Source organism: Pangasianodon hypophthalmus, chromosome 14, assembly GCF_027358585.1.
Source record: "Pangasianodon hypophthalmus isolate fPanHyp1 chromosome 14, fPanHyp1.pri, whole genome shotgun sequence".
NCBI classification, from domain to species: domain Eukaryota; kingdom Metazoa; phylum Chordata; class Actinopteri; order Siluriformes; family Pangasiidae; genus Pangasianodon; species Pangasianodon hypophthalmus.
In genome coordinates, this window is record NC_069723.1 from 220,575 (window position 1) to 239,273 (window position 18,699).

The 18,699-nt window shown below is 39.0% G+C and overlaps 1 protein-coding gene across 2 annotated transcripts in view; it reads right to left on the minus strand.

Annotated features, from left to right (window-relative positions):
• Window positions 1-18,699, minus strand: part of LOC113544624 (cell adhesion molecule DSCAML1) — a 97,447-nt gene that overhangs the window by 67,721 nt on the left and 11,027 nt on the right. For both annotated transcript variants that reach the window (XM_026943531.3, XM_026943530.3), the window contains exons 2-3: window positions 17,316-17,636; window positions 11,513-11,659 (exon numbers count right to left, since the gene is read on the minus strand). In XM_026943531.3, coding sequence (XP_026799332.1) covers window positions 11,513-11,659; window positions 17,316-17,636 — 468 coding nt within the window. The remainder of the gene's footprint in view (window positions 1-11,512; window positions 11,660-17,315; window positions 17,637-18,699) is intronic.

Here is an 18,699-nt window from a genome sequence, read left to right on the forward strand (position 1 = left end):
ACCTGAATGAATTTGGGGAGCTAGTTAGAGCAGAATCAAAACAAAGAAAATAAAAATTCAGTGTGACTGAAATAAGGATAAAGAAAAAGATGAATGCAGATTGAAGGAAAGAAATAATCTGACCTGGCAGAAGAAAAAATGTTGCAAACTGAAGACTGTAAAGGGGATTAATCCAATACTCATAAATGTAGTGCTCAGCATCAATACGCCATCATCGTGAGAGTTAAATGCCAGACTTCTAATTATAAAAAGGTTTATTTATTTTCAATACAGTGCAATATTTTTATATTGTAGCAGAAATTAAGGCTCAAACTTTACTTATATAAAAAAGCAATGAAAAGCATTTCGTGTTATAAGAGGGGCTCTTTAAATGATTTATATATAACCTTTATTTGTGTAATGTGTGTTTGCTGCATCATTCAGTATTACATTAAGCCAGTGAGAAGACACCCCTGTGCCACTTCCCTAATGATTTCCTTAACAAGGACACTACAGTAACACACACAGAAACCAGCAGGACTCAGAATAACTGAACACTATATCAGAAACTGGTGATTATCTAAAACATTAAGAACAAATAAAGAACGTGATTAAAAACACGAACAGGATCAGAATCTGCTCTTCACCAGACAGTATTTGACCTATGCTACCAGAAACTATATGAGCAAGAAATCTAGACTATTTGGTTGTATTTAATGATTTGATGTGTGTGGCGGTGGTTGTGGGATTCAGCCTTCATCTTTTCATGAGCACCACACACACCTGCAATTGCACTCTTAGTTTTTTCATTCACACGTTTTTGGGAGGAAACAAGAGAACCCTCACATGGGGAGAACATGTATCCTGAGCAAAGGATCGAACTGGGGACTAGACCCCAGCCCCGAGAGGGAGGGAGGGAGAGAGAGAGAGAGAGAGAGAGAGAGAGAGAGAAGGAATTTAAGGATCGCAGCTGAGGTTTTATATTTATGGTCAGACATCAGCGTTTTCCCAACTAAAGCTGCATCTAAAGCTAATTGGGCACAGCTTGTTTTTTTTTTAAAAAAACTTTTATTATTATGATTATATTAATAGAACTAACACTAATGAAAGATAGGTACATTTAGCATTTGTTGTTTTAATAAAAAATAAATTTTGTCTTTTTTTATACTCACTACAACACACACACACACACACACAGAATATTTCTCTCACTCCAGTCCAGTCTGCCATACATGAGATGTTGGAGGAGGGAAGATAATATTGTTAACACACCCACAGTGCATATTTACTCAAGTGAAAAATGTACAAATTCATATTAAGCAAGTAGTGCAATGTAGGAGGTTAATGCACAGCTACCTAGAAGCACAGAGCAGACGCCATTTTCTATGGCAGCCAAATGAATGCACCAGAGCTCTATGCAAATTTTCACCAAGGCTAACAAGCATGGCTGCATGATTGGAGTGCCATTGAAATTCCTGTCTCGCACAGTCCTCCTCCCTCGCTTCCTATCTCAGTCTTCTCATCTTTCCATCTCTTTCTCATGACCTCATGATCATTATCTCTATCTATCTATCTATCTATCTATCTATCTATCATTAAAATGGAAAAGAACACTTGTACCACCTTGCTTCAGAATATATTGTGTAGCTGGTTCTGGCTCTTTCTCGCTCTCTCTGGGCACAAGGCAACGTCTTTCCTCAAACATGCAAGTGATGCTTTGCACCTGCTCTCTCTGTAATACATCCAAACACGGCCATGAATAAACAAGCTCAATCCTGTATTCTGCCACTGTCACCACTACCACATTCACCTCAGCCCATAAACACACATCAATAAGTAAACGCCTCGGTGTCCCTCATCACACGCACGCACACACACACACACATGCGCGCGCGCACACACACACACACACACGCGCGCGCGCGTGCACACACACACACACACACACACACACACACAAAGCAATATGTGTTAAATCAAACACATAAAACTAGAATAATACACACAAAAATGCACAGTATGTGTGTTTCACGCCTCACTGTTGATGGGAAAACAGGGATGAAATAAATAAATAACTAAGGGAGGGGCAATGGGAAAAGCATGCATCTTTAATGGGCAAACATGCAGCCATCTTCCCTTAGCTCTCCAGAGATCAAGTCACATCAGGATTTTCGAACCGCTTGTACTCTCTCCCATTGCGTCCATCTATCTGTCCACACCTCCATGCTTTCATCCACCCCCCCCCCCCCCCCCCCCCACACACACACACACTTTTATTTGCATAATTCAGCAGCCTGAAAACTTTCTTGCTATCTCTATCATTTTGCTTTCCTGACTTTTGATGTTCCTGTTCTGAGTAATGGGAAACAGGGAGAGAAGTGACAAAATGGTGACAGGAGCTAAAGGAGCAGCTGGAGTGGCAGCATGCTCCACTAAAGAGAACGCTGATTACAGATACTCACAGAGCACCCTTCATCCTCACCTCTCTGTCTCTCCTTATTCCCTTTCTATTTTTTTCTATCTGCTCTATGAATGCTGTGCCTTAACACACAGAGCAGCTCAGCTTGAACAGGCATCATCAGCTCAGCGGCACCAAGATATGTGTGTGTGTGTGTGTGTGTGAGTGAGTGTGAGATGTGGAAAAAATGTCAACAAATAAAAATACACAATATACTTTCGATAAAAAGAAACAATGTATGCACATTTCTTATTTAACTGCAGAGCATTTTGATATTGTTAGGGTTTGTTCAGGCCTTTAGAATCATTTTGTATGTTAACCTTTTGTAAATGAAGATGGAGGTGAGAAAGAGAATCATCCTGCATCTTTTTACACCTAGACCTTGCTCACATCGTGGTTTGTCCCAAAGTACTTCTCAACTTAATGAATGTTTATGCTGTTCTCTACATATTCACAAGCATGTTCATTCATTCATTTTCTGAAGCTCATTTGAGATGGTCAGTCTAGACTGTCTAGACAGATCCAGCTTCTGCTGGGGGATTCAGGAATTGTGTTATCTCTCCAGCGTGTGCTGGGTTTGCCACATGGTCTCCATCCAGTGGGAAGTGGCTCTAGTGGGAACTGACCATGGGGCGTCCTTGTAAAGTGCCCAAACTACTTCAACTGGCTCCTCTCAATTCTGAAGAGCAGCAGGTCTACTCTTCTCCTCACCTTATTGTGAAGAATAAGCCCTGCATAGGAACCTCATTTTTTATCACCTGTACTCGTGACCTTATTCTTTCAGTCAGTACAAACAGCTTGTGACCATAGATGAGGACATGAACTTACACTGATGGATAAACAGAGAGCTTCGTCAACAAACAGCACTCCCGCTTCACGACTGCAGCTCTGCTGCCACTGACCCGTTTGGGTCTTTGGCTATCTTGTTACCCTGTCCATAAAAACTGCAGGAGTGGAGACGAGGCACACCCTTCACCAGTTATAATTCAGGGATGACACTACAACAGTTTGAACAAGCCTTCAAAGAGAACTTTGACCATCCTGTATCCATGAGATACTATTACACTGATGACTAACTACTTCTGGGGGCCATCACTCAAACATGATGTTATATGATTTGTACAAGCTGGTCAGCCATGCACTACCTTCACACAGGACTATTAGAATGCCTGCTCATGCCTCACATGGTCACAAGGAACTCTATCATGGGTCTAGGGTATACTACAAGTTTGGTCATCTCTAAAGCATGCACCTAATACCTCTACCCAAGCTACCTGCAGCAATGGAGACTGCTGAAGTCATCTGTAAGGACATTTCCCATTATAATGGCATTCCAGAAGACACAGTATCCAAAAGAGGAGTAGACTTCCCATGTCTGGAAGGGTTTCTGTCATCAGCTGAATGTGAATATAAGTATGTCCTCTGGTTATCAGCTGCAGTCCAGTGGACAGGTGGAGCATGGAAATTAAGAAACTGGCAGATTTCTATGCTCCTACTGCAAAAATAACCATAATGACTGGAGTCATTACCTGCTTTGGACAGAATATGCACAGAGCTCCACCCCCTCAGCCCCAACATATTTACTGCCTTGTGGACTGGCGGTACAGTACCAAGGAAAACTCCTGTGTTACAACAGAGGATATTCTAGATTCTTCTCTCACAGACTTTCATCAAGAATGCTCAAGCCCACAGGTAATTCCCAGCAACTCTGAACACTATCCAGTGTCTCCTGAATACTAGCGCAGTTCCTTAATTCACATCCGGTTCAACTCCTGCTTCAAATGTATATAAACTTGTGTAATTCTCAGTATTATTAAGTCTTGAGTTGTTATTCTGAATGGCCATTTACTCTGACCCTTGTCTGATTTACCAATACTGCTTTTGATTCGTTTGCTGTGATTATTTGTGTACTGACCGTTGCCTGCCTGATTACGTGAGTTTTTGCAAAGTGTTGTAATTAATCTTCACTCACATGGATCCTAAATATATTAACAAATTGATGTGCTTAATTAAAATATGCTAGCAAGTATACTTTGAGCATACATAAATGCACGATCATTTTTAATGAATTATTGTATACTTTTTTGAATGCATTACTGTGAAATATAATTTTAGTTAAAATCTTGTTAATTTCATAATATACACTTGTTAGATACAATAAAAAAGTCTTGTATCTTCTTGCAAAGGGTGTTAAAACATTTACAATTACATTTTAAAGAACACTAACAAAATTCAATTTTAAGTATATATTTTAAATTGAATTCTATATTTATAATACTTTATATATTTATATATAAAATTATATATTTAATATATTTTATATAAGTTGTGCTATATTAAAATACTGTTTAATTTAATTTAATTTAAGCACTTGAATTCTTCTATTTCCTCACTTTTTACCATCATACTAATTTCCCTGTTATTCCGTATGTAGTTACTTTCTAATTCTAAATCTAAAGATCTAAACACTTCAGTGACCTTAAGTCTATCAATAGAATGAATTTAATCCAAAGGCTAATCTTTCACGTAACTCTATCTAGAGAAAAGGAGTCTGAACACTAGACACCTGAGACTCCAGTAACTACTGACCAGTACCACTGCTCTACTTTCTTTCTAAAGTATACAATCTGCTGTCTTTCCTTCTTACCCAGAACCACCTGCAGGATGCTAATCAGTCTGGTTTCAAAGTGGTACACCTCACAGAAACAGCGCTTGTGGATGAGAAGCTTCATGTCACTAAATCAGCCATCGGTTCTGATTGTTCTCGACTATTCCACATCTGCTCCACTGCTTGATCATGCTTGATCCTCTTCTATTTTCCTTCTATACCCATACATTTGGCAAGGTAATATCCTCACATTGTTTTTCATACCACTGCTATGTTGATGACACTCGACTCATCCTCTCCTTTCCTTCCTCAGACTCTCCCTCAGTCATGCTTCAGTTTGCATCTCAGCATGTCTGGTAGACCTCTCGCCATGAGTGGCAGTTCATCATCTGGAACTAAATGCCAGTAAGACTGAACTGCAGTATATCCCTGGACATGCATTATTATGTCAATATCTTCCCTGGAGAACTCTCAGATCTCACAATTTTACAATGCATGCAACCTTAGTGTAGTTCTGGACAATCTGACAACATTAGGAGGATCCAGCTCCTTCTCTCCACAGAGGCCACTCTGGTGCTTTTTCAGTCCGTTGTCATTGTGAGTTTGGACTGCTGCAACTTCCTCCTGGCAGACCTCTGCAACCGATCCAACATGCAGCTGCATGCATTGTTGTCTGAACAGCTGAGTCACTGTCTGTCTTCAAAAGAACACTAAAGACTCACCTCTTCACTAAGCACTTAGCTGAGAACAAAGCCAAGGAAAAAAACAACTTCTTGTTTTACAAACTCCTCTAAGAAGGTTTTAGGTTTAGGTATACTGACCTATTTTCAACACAACCTCCTTTCGCATACGTATAAATCTACACGATTCTGCAGGTGGCTTATTGTGTGCATATTCGTATGTCCAGTGCCTGTTGTGTGCTATTGACCACCAGGGGCACTGTGCCAGAGAGGGAAGTGCTTCACTATTTTTTAGCTTTGGATTTTATTTGATAGCTTCAATTTATACTAAAAATATAGTTTAACAATATAATTATTGTCTAGTGCTCCTTAGTGGCGTAACAGAAAAAGTTCACCCTATTGTCCGGAGATCGTGAGTTTGAATCCCGGGTTTTTATTTGATAGCTTCATTTGTGAAAATCGTATCCAAAATAATAACATAAATAACGTCCCTCTCACCCAGAAAGCCACTATTGCTCTCTTGGACTCCCGGCCACCAAAATAAGTTTCTTTTAAGACATTCACTCTGGTCGTAACGAGCCTATTCCTGTAAACACAGGCAATACACACCTCAAACTCAAGCAAATGATATTTTCACAACTTTCAAATCTAATCTCTACATATCCATGCTTCTCTTACAAATAGATAGATGTTACAGTGGATCGCTCTCTCTCTCTCTCTCTCTCTCTCTCTCTCTCACACACACACACACACACACACACACACACACACACACACACATACACACCAGTTCCTCGAAACAACAGTCCAAGGCTCAGATGGTTACTGATGTTCCACCCACACAAGGTCACAAGGTGGTGGTGTGCATGCCTTCTCCGCAAATCCAATTCACACTCTGAGTCAGTATGAATGATTTCAATGACTGCTTGACAGCTGACAGGCAAAGAAAATAGCTGAGAGCTCTCATGACTAAGACCAGTATGTGTATAGGATGTGTGTGTCACTGTGCATGAAACTAATAAAAAAAATAAGGGTACAAATTAAATGAAATTTTTACTGATGTTATTCTTTTAAGGACAGTTAAGAGAATTAAAGGAGAGGTGAAATAAAGATATAAACACAAGGAAGTACAGATATAACAGTGGCACAAGAAGCTATAATAGTCAAGGACAGATCCTGATAACAGAAAGGTACAAGAGAAGAATAAAGAATAAATATCCTCTTTCCAAAAAGATACTCTTTGATACAGTGCAACAAACTGCACCAGTTCAGACACGTACACATGCTCACCTGACATCATGCCAGAACAGGTAAAAGGTTGTAGGCTTTACATTCTAAATTGTATAAAATGCTTAGAGAATATGGAATAGAAAAAATAATAAATCGTGGTCCTAAGCAGCCATGCTATCAGTATATAATTCTCTCACCATCACCGCCACTCTATCAGTGATCATCAGTAAATAAGTCAAAGAGCACAGTGTTGTTTTGCAGAGACGGACGTGTGACCTTCTATTAATCTATTATACAACCAGTTAATCAATTAAGGGGCAATACACAGCTGGGCACAACACAACAAAGAATGGGAAAAAGAGCAGCAAGAATCAATAATGCTATAGGAGTGTAACCACACACACACACACACACACACACACACACACCCTGTGTATATTAATTCTACATTAACTCTTATTTCACATCCACAGTGAAATATCACGTGTGAACACATATAACAGTAAATCAGTAAATCAATACAACACAAATGCACACGCACACACACACACACACACACACACACACACACACACACACACACACACACACACACCCTGTGTATATTAATTCTACATTAACTCTTATTTCACATCCACAGTGAAATATCACGTGTGAACACATATAACAGTAAATCAGTAAATCAATACAACACAAATGCACACGCACACACACACACACACACACACACACACACACACACACACACAGAGATGAAGTGAGACTACAGATATACTGCATTGCTATCCTTGTGACGTTACAAATATGGAAATATGGTAACACTACAATAAGGGAATGTTAATATTACTTAATGCAGTATTATGTCTAACTAAACCGTTCAAAATAAGTTGAAGAAGAAGATTAAAATCTTTATTTTGCTTTTTTTTTTTTGGAAAAAATAAAAATTTTTATCTCAAAGTGATTATATACATAAGATCAGATGAAAACATGATCTTTATGATAGCATGTAGCACTTTCATGCACTTCATGCTCGGGTCACTGCTTCCAGCTCGCAGATACCTTTGTGTGTGATTTTAATGACCATGCTCGCTGATTCTGCTCTTTAAAAGTATTAAAGATAAGATAAATGGTAAGAGCTGTTTTTATCGAGTTACTTGGATTGTAGATGCTGTGGTACCTCCTCTCGATATTTTTGCAGAGCGTAGTTTGCAGTCTGTCTGCTTTTCTTTGATTATTAGTTTATTTGATTATTGATTATTAATCATAGTTGCTGTTAATTAACATGGCCACATATATAAGGTTTGCATCACATCGTATCATAAGGTACCAGATTTTGGTATTAATATTTTAGACCATATTACCAGTGAAAGTACAAGTAAAATGAGCATGGTATCGGACCGATACCTGATACCAGAATCATTATCACTGCATGTCTACTTTTCTGCAACATTATTCCAGAGTTTAGGGGTGAAGTACGAAAACATTATCCACTTGATCATCCATTAAAAAGTCATGAGTCAATGTGGAGCTTAAAAGACAGCCAGTGTAGAGGCAGCCAACCAGCAACACGTTATAACTGTCCAATCTATAAGTTGTGAAACTACTAATGTACTAATTTCTCACGTGTCATGTAGGTTGAGTGTATTTCTTATTTTGGCTATGTTCCTCTATGTCTCTCTGATATTAAGCAGTTTTAGTGATCTTAGGTACATGGGAAGCAAATGATAAACCAACATATACTGTTACGTTATGTTAATTTTTTAAAATATTAATAGTTTTCTCAGAACTGAAAGAACTGGAAGTTTCTATTAATTCAAGCTTTTATATCTTTGTAGTCTTAATTTTGTGTAGCTGTGCTGCTGAACCCCTTTGTGGATCAAGCTTGTTGTGATGAAGGGGCTCGTGTACTTCAGAGAAACTGTCACTGGGAGCTTAATGTCCCCAGTACGGCCACCCTTGGTGAACAGATCCGAGAGGAAAGGTCAGACAAGTAGCAATCCTAAAGACCCCCAATGAAAGGTACAAATAGTGTAAGTGTCTCCTGCCCAGATTAGAGTGATTGGAGCCAGGTCTGGGGTTAGTGTCCGCAGACGAGGGCCTGGTGACTGGACTACTTGTGTAACTGATCAGGATCATCCTGAAACGGAGATGAAATGGCTTACCACCTGCAAGGGTGGGGTTCAGTCCAATGCCTATGAAGCAATAGGCATGCAATGGACAGTCTTAGGACAGTCTTGCAATGGTACCTGAAACAGCATGTGAGATAAAAACCTGTGGAGGAACAATGCAGGTTCTGCCCAGGCTGTAGACAGTGAACCAGCTCTTTAACCTTGCAGAGATTTGTGAGGAGTCACAGGAGTTTGCTAATACAGTCTACATGTGTTTAGCTGATTTGGAGAAGGCCTTTGCCTTGACATTTGTTGAGTGAGGTACTACATGGGTATGGGTTATCTTGGTCACTACTGTATGCAGTCCAGTCTCTGTCAGAGCACAGTGAGAGTTGACACTTTCTTTAAGTCAAAAGCATTTAAAGTAGGTGTCATACTCCATTGAGGCTGTGTCTAGTTTCCACTCATGAAAAAATATCAAGACAAAGCTTGGAGAGGTGTTCTGCATGGTGGGTTAGCGGTAACATCCCTGTTATTTAAAAATGAGGTCCTTCTCTTGGCATCATCTCAAGTGGACCTTAAACGTGAACTCTGCTGCTGAGTATGAAGATGCTGGGATTAAAATTAGCACCACCAAGTCCCTTGTCTTGGTTCTCTCCATTCAGGTGAAGCCTTGCCTCTGGTGCAAGAGTTTAAGTACCCTGTGATCTTATTCGGGAGTGATAGAAAAAGAGAGCAGTCTATGTCCGCTCCTTGCCTGTGGTCTCTAGCTGTGGGTAATGACCAAAACAAAAAGGTTGTGATGAAAAGTGACAGAAATAAGGATTCTACACAGGGTTTTGGGCTTACTTCCCATGATACGTTGAGGAGCCTGGCAATCTGGGACAGCCTCAAAGTAGTGCCGTGGCTCCTCTGAATCGAGAGGAGACGTCCCACTGGTCTGCCTCAGTCTGCCCCAGTAACAGTCTGTAATATAATATCTAAACCAGGCAAAAACTCCTCAAGCCTGTACAACAAAATTTCAGGGTCAATAGTCCCAAATGCTGCATTCAGGTCCTACTGTACCAGCGTTAGGAAACAGACCACTTTAGCCAGCACTGTTTCTACACTATGATGCTTCTGAAACCAGAATACAATACATCATTCTAGTTATTACTACCTAGAAAAGAACAAAGTTGTTATGTGAAAACGCTCTACAAAATCTTACATACGAATGAGGTATTAAAGATGGGCTGGTAGCTGGAAAGATCGGCGCGATCAAGATTTCTGGTTTCTTAAGGTGTGTCTTAACAACAGCTATCTTTAAAAAACAACTAGGGGACGTGGCCCAAGCTGAGTGCTTAATTATGTTTAATAAGGGTTTCCCAATCATTGATGATAATTCCAAACGTAATTAACCATTAACTAGTAATGATAACTAACATTAATTTCCATAATTGATGTCAATTTTCCAATGGATGAGTATGATATTTATTGCAAATTGTACTTATGTTAACTAAAGTCTTAGTTTTTTCATTACCACATTAATATTAGTAAGAAGATGTATAAGGCAATGACTCTCCTCTTACTTGTCCTTCACCCAAATTAAAACTTATTTTTTCTTAAATCTTCAGGCTTCAGGCATTTTCCTGCTTTTTATGTTGTCTGAAAGTACATGCTTGTCTGTTTTCTTCTGTTAATGGTTAATAAAATTATTACTGTTTAGGAATGCTTACTATTGTGTTAAGTAGTTTTTATGTACCCTTATTGTGACATGTAACAAAAAGGCAAATGTAGACAGCGAGACACATCATAATCTTTGCTCTGTTTGGGCTAAATTTGGCCAATGTGATGAAAATCCTTTGATTCATTGTTTTCCTTGACATCTACTGTCCTTATATCCACATATGCGTTCCTGTGTGAAAGAGTACATAACTCCAGCTTTGCAGTGCAATGCATCTATGTTTCATGCAGTTCCATTTTGTTTAATTGGACCGTTTTTCCCTCCCTCTCCTCTACACAGACAAAATGGGAGACATAAAAATAAAAAAGTCAAATGAATTAAGGCTGATTACCAGAGCTCCCTAAAACCCTAATGAGGTTTGCATGGTCTCTTGCTAGTCTAAAATCAGAACATGAAGTCTGAGCTTCATTTTAATTAAGAATCAATTCATGCATCTTCACAGACTTCCAAAAGATTTAAATAAAGGTAAATGTCAAATAACGCTGTCCAGAATCTATTTGGGTGTTGACTGTCCCGCATGTACATGCTTAAATATAATAATGCTCTAACATGGACTTGCTAAGATACATAACACATGGCTTCTTCTACCTCAGAGTGATCATTCTTCTCATTAATTTGCCAAGTCATGATCCTATCAAGAAGAACAACCAATGCAGTGAGAAAGATTCTCTTGTATCATTAATAGGACTTAGCACTGGGTAAGAGAATCTGGGGCTGCAGTCCTACCTGGAACAATGGCAACGGTGTCCTTTTCCCAGGAGACCACACTGACATACTCCTGCACGGCTGAAGGAATGAGGCACTTGAAGACAGCCACGTTGCCCCGCATGGACCGCTGGTCGGCCACACGAACCGTGTATGGCTCCCTGAACACTGTGTGTGAACAAAATAAGAAACAGATTTAACAACCACTTGTCCTCTCATTATACAGTATTAAAGGCAAAAAAACAAAAAAAAATTTAGCTTTACAAAATTACTTCAGATGTACAGAATAAAGAGAGCCAAACAGTACAAACAGTAGCTTTGTCTCAGGACCAGGAATTAAAGTTTAATCCCAAAATAATTGTTTACACAATTCCCTGTATGATTATGATGTAGGATGTTCTATGTTTAGGTAGTCGGTATTTGTTACAAGAAAAGTGCAATATTATGATGCCTTCACTTGGTATACAGTGTTCCTGCAACTTTCACAAACCTTAATCTGTGTAAATGCCCAACATGTATCCAGCACCTCACAAGCAGAACAAGATCAATGCAGAAAGAGAGGAGATATGTAAAAGAATCACTGTTTACAAGCAAGGAAATTTGCTTTGAGTAAAGGGCAACCGGGGAACAGAAGTGGATTAGAGGAGGTGCCAAATTTTGTTTTCATTTCTGACTTTCAATTTGTTGTCTTTCCTTCATCAACCTCTATTTACCTGGGGATTGTAATTGCTCCCATGTTTCTTTGTGGGAGGCAGTGCAAGGGCGTTTTCATTGTAAAATTTCCCTGTACAGATTTCTTTTTTCAACATCTCATAGCAAACTCAGTGGTTCAGAATTCATTTTGGCAAAAGTGTTGTTTCCTTTTAATCCTTTAAAATCCCAGAAACTGTCAAAAGATCTAGATTTAGATTATTCACGCTCATAACTGCATCCAGTATATTTCATATAGTTTCACTGTAGTTGCTGAATACCTAATAATTACTAGATAATATGCTTTTAGACAAATAATAAGCTGGTACTTTAAGGGGTTAGAGAAGCAGGAACAAATTCTAAGAATTGGCACAACCCCCAACCCAAACCTGGACATAATTAACGCCTTGCCTGCAGGCATGGTTTCTTGGTCATTAATAATAGTTTGTGCCAGGCGACACTGTCCCCCACAGAGACTGAAACCAGTTTTCATGGGTGATCATCAAGGCTGGAGTTAAGGCTATATGACTCTAGCCATATATAACCATGCACAAATTTTAGCCCTAAATAATTTGTATGTAGCCTAGATTTGTTTCAGCCAATGGTAACTAAACAGCTTTTTAGTGATGCAAAAGGGATTTGAATCAATAGAACCAATCAATAGAGGTCTCTTGCTCCCTGGCCTCTGTATTCTCATATCATTTATTAACTTCTTGATTGACTGCTTGACTTGGAATACACAGGTCATCAGATTTCCAAAGATAAGTGTTAAAGTGACTAATGTGTTATCTAATTATGTAGATTCTGTTTCATTCCCACCAACAACGTAAACTATGTTATTTTGATTTTGTTTTCATTTTAACAATGTAGTTACATATAGTTTATAGGTCTAATAGGCCTAAATCAAATCACGCAGTGTACTCCATCATTAGAATGTTACTGATGCTTGACTGTGCTCATGCGTTGCTTAGAAACAGACTAAAACCCAGTTTGGTGCACCTTCTGCCTTCATGGGCACTGGGAGAACAGAGGTATCACTGTCATTTAAATAATTTACTTGAGAGAAATCAAATATCATGTTTATGCATTTATGTGACTTACAAAAAGAAGATAAAAGAAAGAAAAAATCAGGCTGAATAAACAAGGTGCATGAAAGGACAGGCACATTTCAGATTTTCCTCAAACGCTTTTGTCCATGTCAGGAATTTGCCCTAATGAATTTCTCAAATCTACACAGCCATCTTGCCAAAAGTGACCACAAAGCCTTGAATATGCTTCAAAAATAATATTCACATAAAAATGATGAAAAATCTTTTCATATTTATTTATACAACCACTGTAAACACAATCAAATTGCATATTTTCATGATGTAAAAAATGATTATGGATAAATCATGTCAGATCGTTTTTCCACCGTTAATGAGATATAGCAACCAAAAAAATTCAAGTGAAATACAAACAAACATTTTATGAGAGAAAAAAAAGAAGAAAAAAAAACTTACAGTAACCAGGTTGCATAAGTGTGCACACCCTTTTATCATGGGGCATACGACTGTGCAGCTGACTGCTGAAGCCATGTTCTGCAAAGAGCTTACAAAACATTTACAGGATCTCACTGTCGAAAGGCACTGATCAGGAGAGGGGTACAAAAGAATTTCCAAAACATTAGATGTACCATGCAACATCATGAAGGCCATCAGCAATAAGTGGAGAAAATGGAGCACACCAGTGACATTACCAAGAACAGGACGTCCCTCCAAAATTGATGAAAGGACAAGAAGAAAACATAACAGGGAGGATGTCAAGAGACCTACAGCAACATTAAAGGAGCTGCAGAAACATCTGACACGTACTGATTACTCTCTGCATGTGACATCAAGTTCCTGTATTCTTTGTAGTCTTCATATGCCTGGACTATGGGATAAGGTGGCTATATGGACGTAGATGGGCAAACAAACAAACAAACAAACAAACAAATAAACAAACATCCAATCCTGCCTACATTTTGCAAATAATGTGGCAAAATATGTTATGGTCTGATGAGACCAAGGTAGAATATTTTGGGCATAATTCTAAAAGACATATTGGGCACAAAAACAACACAGCTAATCACCTAAAGAACACTATATCCATGGTGAAGCATGGTGGTGGCAGCGTCGTGCTATGAGGCTGTTTCTCTTCAGTTGGGACTGTGGCTCTAGTCAAGATAGAGGGAATCATGAATAGCTCCAAATGTCAATCTATTTTGGCACAAAACCTGCAGGCGTTTGTTAGACAGCTAAAGATGAAGAAAAAAATTCACCTTCCAGCACAACAACGAACCAAAGCACAAAGCCAAGTCAACACAGGAACAGCTTCAGAAGAAGAAAGTTTTGGAATGGTCCGATCAGAGCCAAGATCTAAATCCTATCAAAAACCTGTGGAATGATTTAAACAGAGCTGTGCACAGGAGGTGCAATTTGATAGATCTGGAGCATTTTGGCAAGGAAGAGTGGAATAAAATTGCCAAATCAAGACATGCTAAGTTGGTAAACTCTCACCCGAAAAAGACTGAGTGCTGTATTACAAACAAAAAGTGCGTTAACAAAGTAAGAGTTAAGGGGTGTGCACACTTATGCAACCAACTTACTGTAAGCTTTTTCGTTTCCTCCCCAAAATGTTTGTTTGTTTGTCGCTTGTATTTTGTTGGTTTCTGTATCACACTTAAGGTGGAAAATGATCTGATTTACTTATTATTATTAGCATCACAAAAACCTGCAATTTTAACAAGGGTGTGTAAATTTTCTGTATCCACTATATGACCATGTCCTTGTTGTATAGATCAATTAAAAATTGCACAGATATAATTAATTACTTACTAATGTAGACTACCTTCTACTTTCAACATTTACGAGTGAAAATACTTTAATGGCCACAGAATAAACATCATTCAGTTATATAAATCATAAACAAATAAACAGTCAAATAAATATACCAAACAAAAACCCCACACAACTAACAGGCACAACTAACGTCCTGCTTCATTTCGCTGTAGCTCTTAAACAATTATTAAAAGTTACTGAATGCTTTAAGATGAATAACTCAATAACTGATAAACAATGGAACTGAAATTAAATGTTATAGATGAACATTGAAATTAAATGAAATTAAATGTTACAGAAAAATTTTGTCAGTAAATTAAGTAGCATATTACGTAACAGATCACTTTTCAGACAAAAAACATGGTGATGGCTGTCAGGTTTTCCAGAAATAGAAGTAAGTGAGATAATTAAAGTCTCCAGAAGAAAGATTCTCCAAGATGCTCAAAGCTTACCACGCAATAGTCTTAAAAAAAAACAAAAAAAACCGCACAAAGTCTACATGAGACTACTGATGCATTTTTAAAAAGCAGAAAGTTGTCACACCGAATATTGACTTTGTTATGTTTATTACCATTTACTGCTCTTTATAGTAGATTAGATTTTTTATGTAGAAAGGTTTCATTTCATTATTTTTGAAGGCGTCGTTGCTTTATAGCATCTATCTACCTACCTATTTCTTTATTTGTTTGTTTTACGGCTGAGAGAATGTTGGCCAACTTTTTTGGTGTACTACATTGTGTAATTTTTTTTCTTTTTGGCTATTTCTGTTGTACTATTATTATTATTATATATTTAATGTGGTGAGATTACCCTTAATGTGTCAGGTAGCTTAAAAGTGTCTAGGCTGAATTATTAGTAGCTTTTATTCAATCAGAGAGACCCTTGGAGAGGAGAAGATGTCCAAAATAGAAAGAAAAAACCGGGTTGCTTCTTGGTACGTGAGCCATTTTAGGTTATGTAATGTCATTTTTTAATGAAAAAATGTGACTGAGAGAAATGCAGAGAGACAGAGAGAGAGAGAGAGAAAGACAGAAAGAGAGAGGAGACCACATTTTTTTTTTAATAAATGTTAAGCTATCCACACAGGTGTCCCGGCACATGATCAGCATGTAGAGGAGTAGGTGAGAAAACAAAGGAGGATGAGAATGAGGGAGTATGAAAGAAAGCCAGAGAGTGTGAGAGATGGAGGGATGAGAGGGAGGGGGATGGTGCCACACCATGAGCTGTCAACTGTCATCATTCTCCAGTGCCACCTGAGACACTGGGCGCCACACCCTGCCCCTCCCCTCTCTAGTACCCATGGCAACAATCAAGTGATGGAGCTGATTGGCTGTTTGCTCTAGACTAGTGCATTCTCCTACTGTGGATTGCCAGGTCTAGAAGGGTGTTTGGTGTGTTTCAGCACTTAACTTAATTATTAGTATATGTTTTTCTACAACAAAGTGATCATCATCTTCCCACTGGTTAGTAGGTAATTCATTCAGTCTTATGGGACCAAATACTAAACTGGTAAATGTAGAAAATACTGAAAATAGTTTTTTTTGACAAGTATTACAAAATAATCTACAATAGGTAGATCAAGTAGCTTCTGAAAGATAGAAACTCTGAGCACTGAGGACAGATGGAGGCTGGGAGACAGGAGGGACAATGGCACAGTATCAGCACAAGCTGGCATAAGTGTGTGCGTGTGTGTGTGTGTGTGTGTGTGTGTGTGTGTTTATGGACATCCCTTGCTGTCACTGGGCGGTCAAAACTCCCACTCACAAGAAGTGACCTTGGCACTGAATGGGAGGTATACTCAGCCAACTGTCTGTGGCACTGCGTGGTCGTCTGCTCGCTTTTTAAAGGAGCCAGGTCAACAGAAGGCCACTGGGATACCCATGTGGAACTTACATTCTTATGTAGGTTAGCAATATGGCCACCACAAGTTTTGCTGTTACTGCAGATGTTCAGTGTAAACCCATGATCTATACCTAACATCCTATGCCCCATCCTTTGCATTTTCATCTTTACAATATGACCCATGATGTGTTAATGCTGACCTTAAATTTAGACTGCAGATGGAAACCTAACTTCATACCACCGATTTAGTATTATATATAACTAACCTTAAACTAGATGAAATCAGTAAAATGACTTATTGACATTGACAGTGTTACTGTAATATATGAATATTGAATCAAACATCATAGGTAATGGATAGATGTATGGAAGGATGTGTATATAGACTGACGAACAACATAAAAAGACAGATGGATGGAAAAGCTTCTCACCTGCTTTGACACGGATGCTGGGGCTGCGGATCTTGCCAGCCTGGTTCTCTGCAGTGCAGAAGTAGTCATTGTCATGGATGAAGCTGTTGAAGGCAGATGGAGAGAAGGGGTAGAGCTGCAGCGTGCCGTTGGCATGGACGTGGCGGATGTGGGGCACGTCGTAGATGTCGTCGCCAGTAGCCAGGTACCAGCGGAGGACTGCATGGGGGGCGCCACCTGCTGGGCAGGGCAGGGACACCCCCACTGAGCTGGAGAAGGTCACTCTCTGCAGGGAGGCGTTCACAAAGTACAGCCGTGTCGAGACCACATCCTCACTGTTCACTGATGGAAGGCCAGAAGACAGAAAACCAGTCACTTCTTCTCATACAGCTTTTATTAGATTCTAGACTTGAGAATGAAAAAGCGACTACTGCTCGGACCAGGATCATTGTTTTATTAAATAACTAAACATAATTTAAAACATCACTCTTTATGACAAATCTGGGAAGAATAGGGCTACCATGTTAGTTCTTCTTAGAAAGACAATTATTACACCTTTAATAATCAAGAAAAACAATATGATAGTGCTACTGAAAAAGCTTAAAATCTTCTCCATCACATGATAGATCCCGTGATTAGCCTGATTCTATATTGACAATGAGAGGCTGACTATCATCCCTGGGAATCGACAGACCCTCTCTTACAGAAACAGAGCACTGGTTGAGTTACTCAGGAACTCCAGCATGCTCAGCTGGTATACTCAAATCAGCATTTCTTCACAGACCCAAAGTCCAGTGGTCTATGCAATCTGACACTGAAGCCCATCTATGCCATAACATCAACTACTTTTATTCTTTCATCTGTTTTGTCTGTTAAGAATACCTATGCATCTCTTTGACTTTATAATGCCCTTCCCTTTTGGTCAGACCAGCTCAATCCCAATTCAGATCCCAATTACTACTGCTCTATAATAAGAATTATGTAACTGAACACTATTTCTCAATTTATAGTTGGCTCCTAATATTATTGTTGGGGTTAATGATTTAAAAAGTGATAGCTGAAGTAAATATTCAAGCATATTGAATATTTAAGTATTCAGTTATTTTGAGGTGCTTTACTGCTCCAAAACCTTCTCCAATTTGGTGTCCCAGCCACCATCCAGGTTTGGGGAAGGTGAAGGCACTAACACACAAACTGCCGCACATGCTGCGTCACAGGGCAGTGTAACACACTTCATTCTTCCCCATATATAAGCACACAGAGGACACCCAGAGAGCCTGGCCAATTCTGCTCTCTTGGACTCCTGGCCATGCATGGCTATAGCATCTCTGATATTCAAACTCACAGCCTAGGGATGATAGGGCAAACGCTTTTCTGTCACAGAGGGAGCCCCATTTTATTAAAC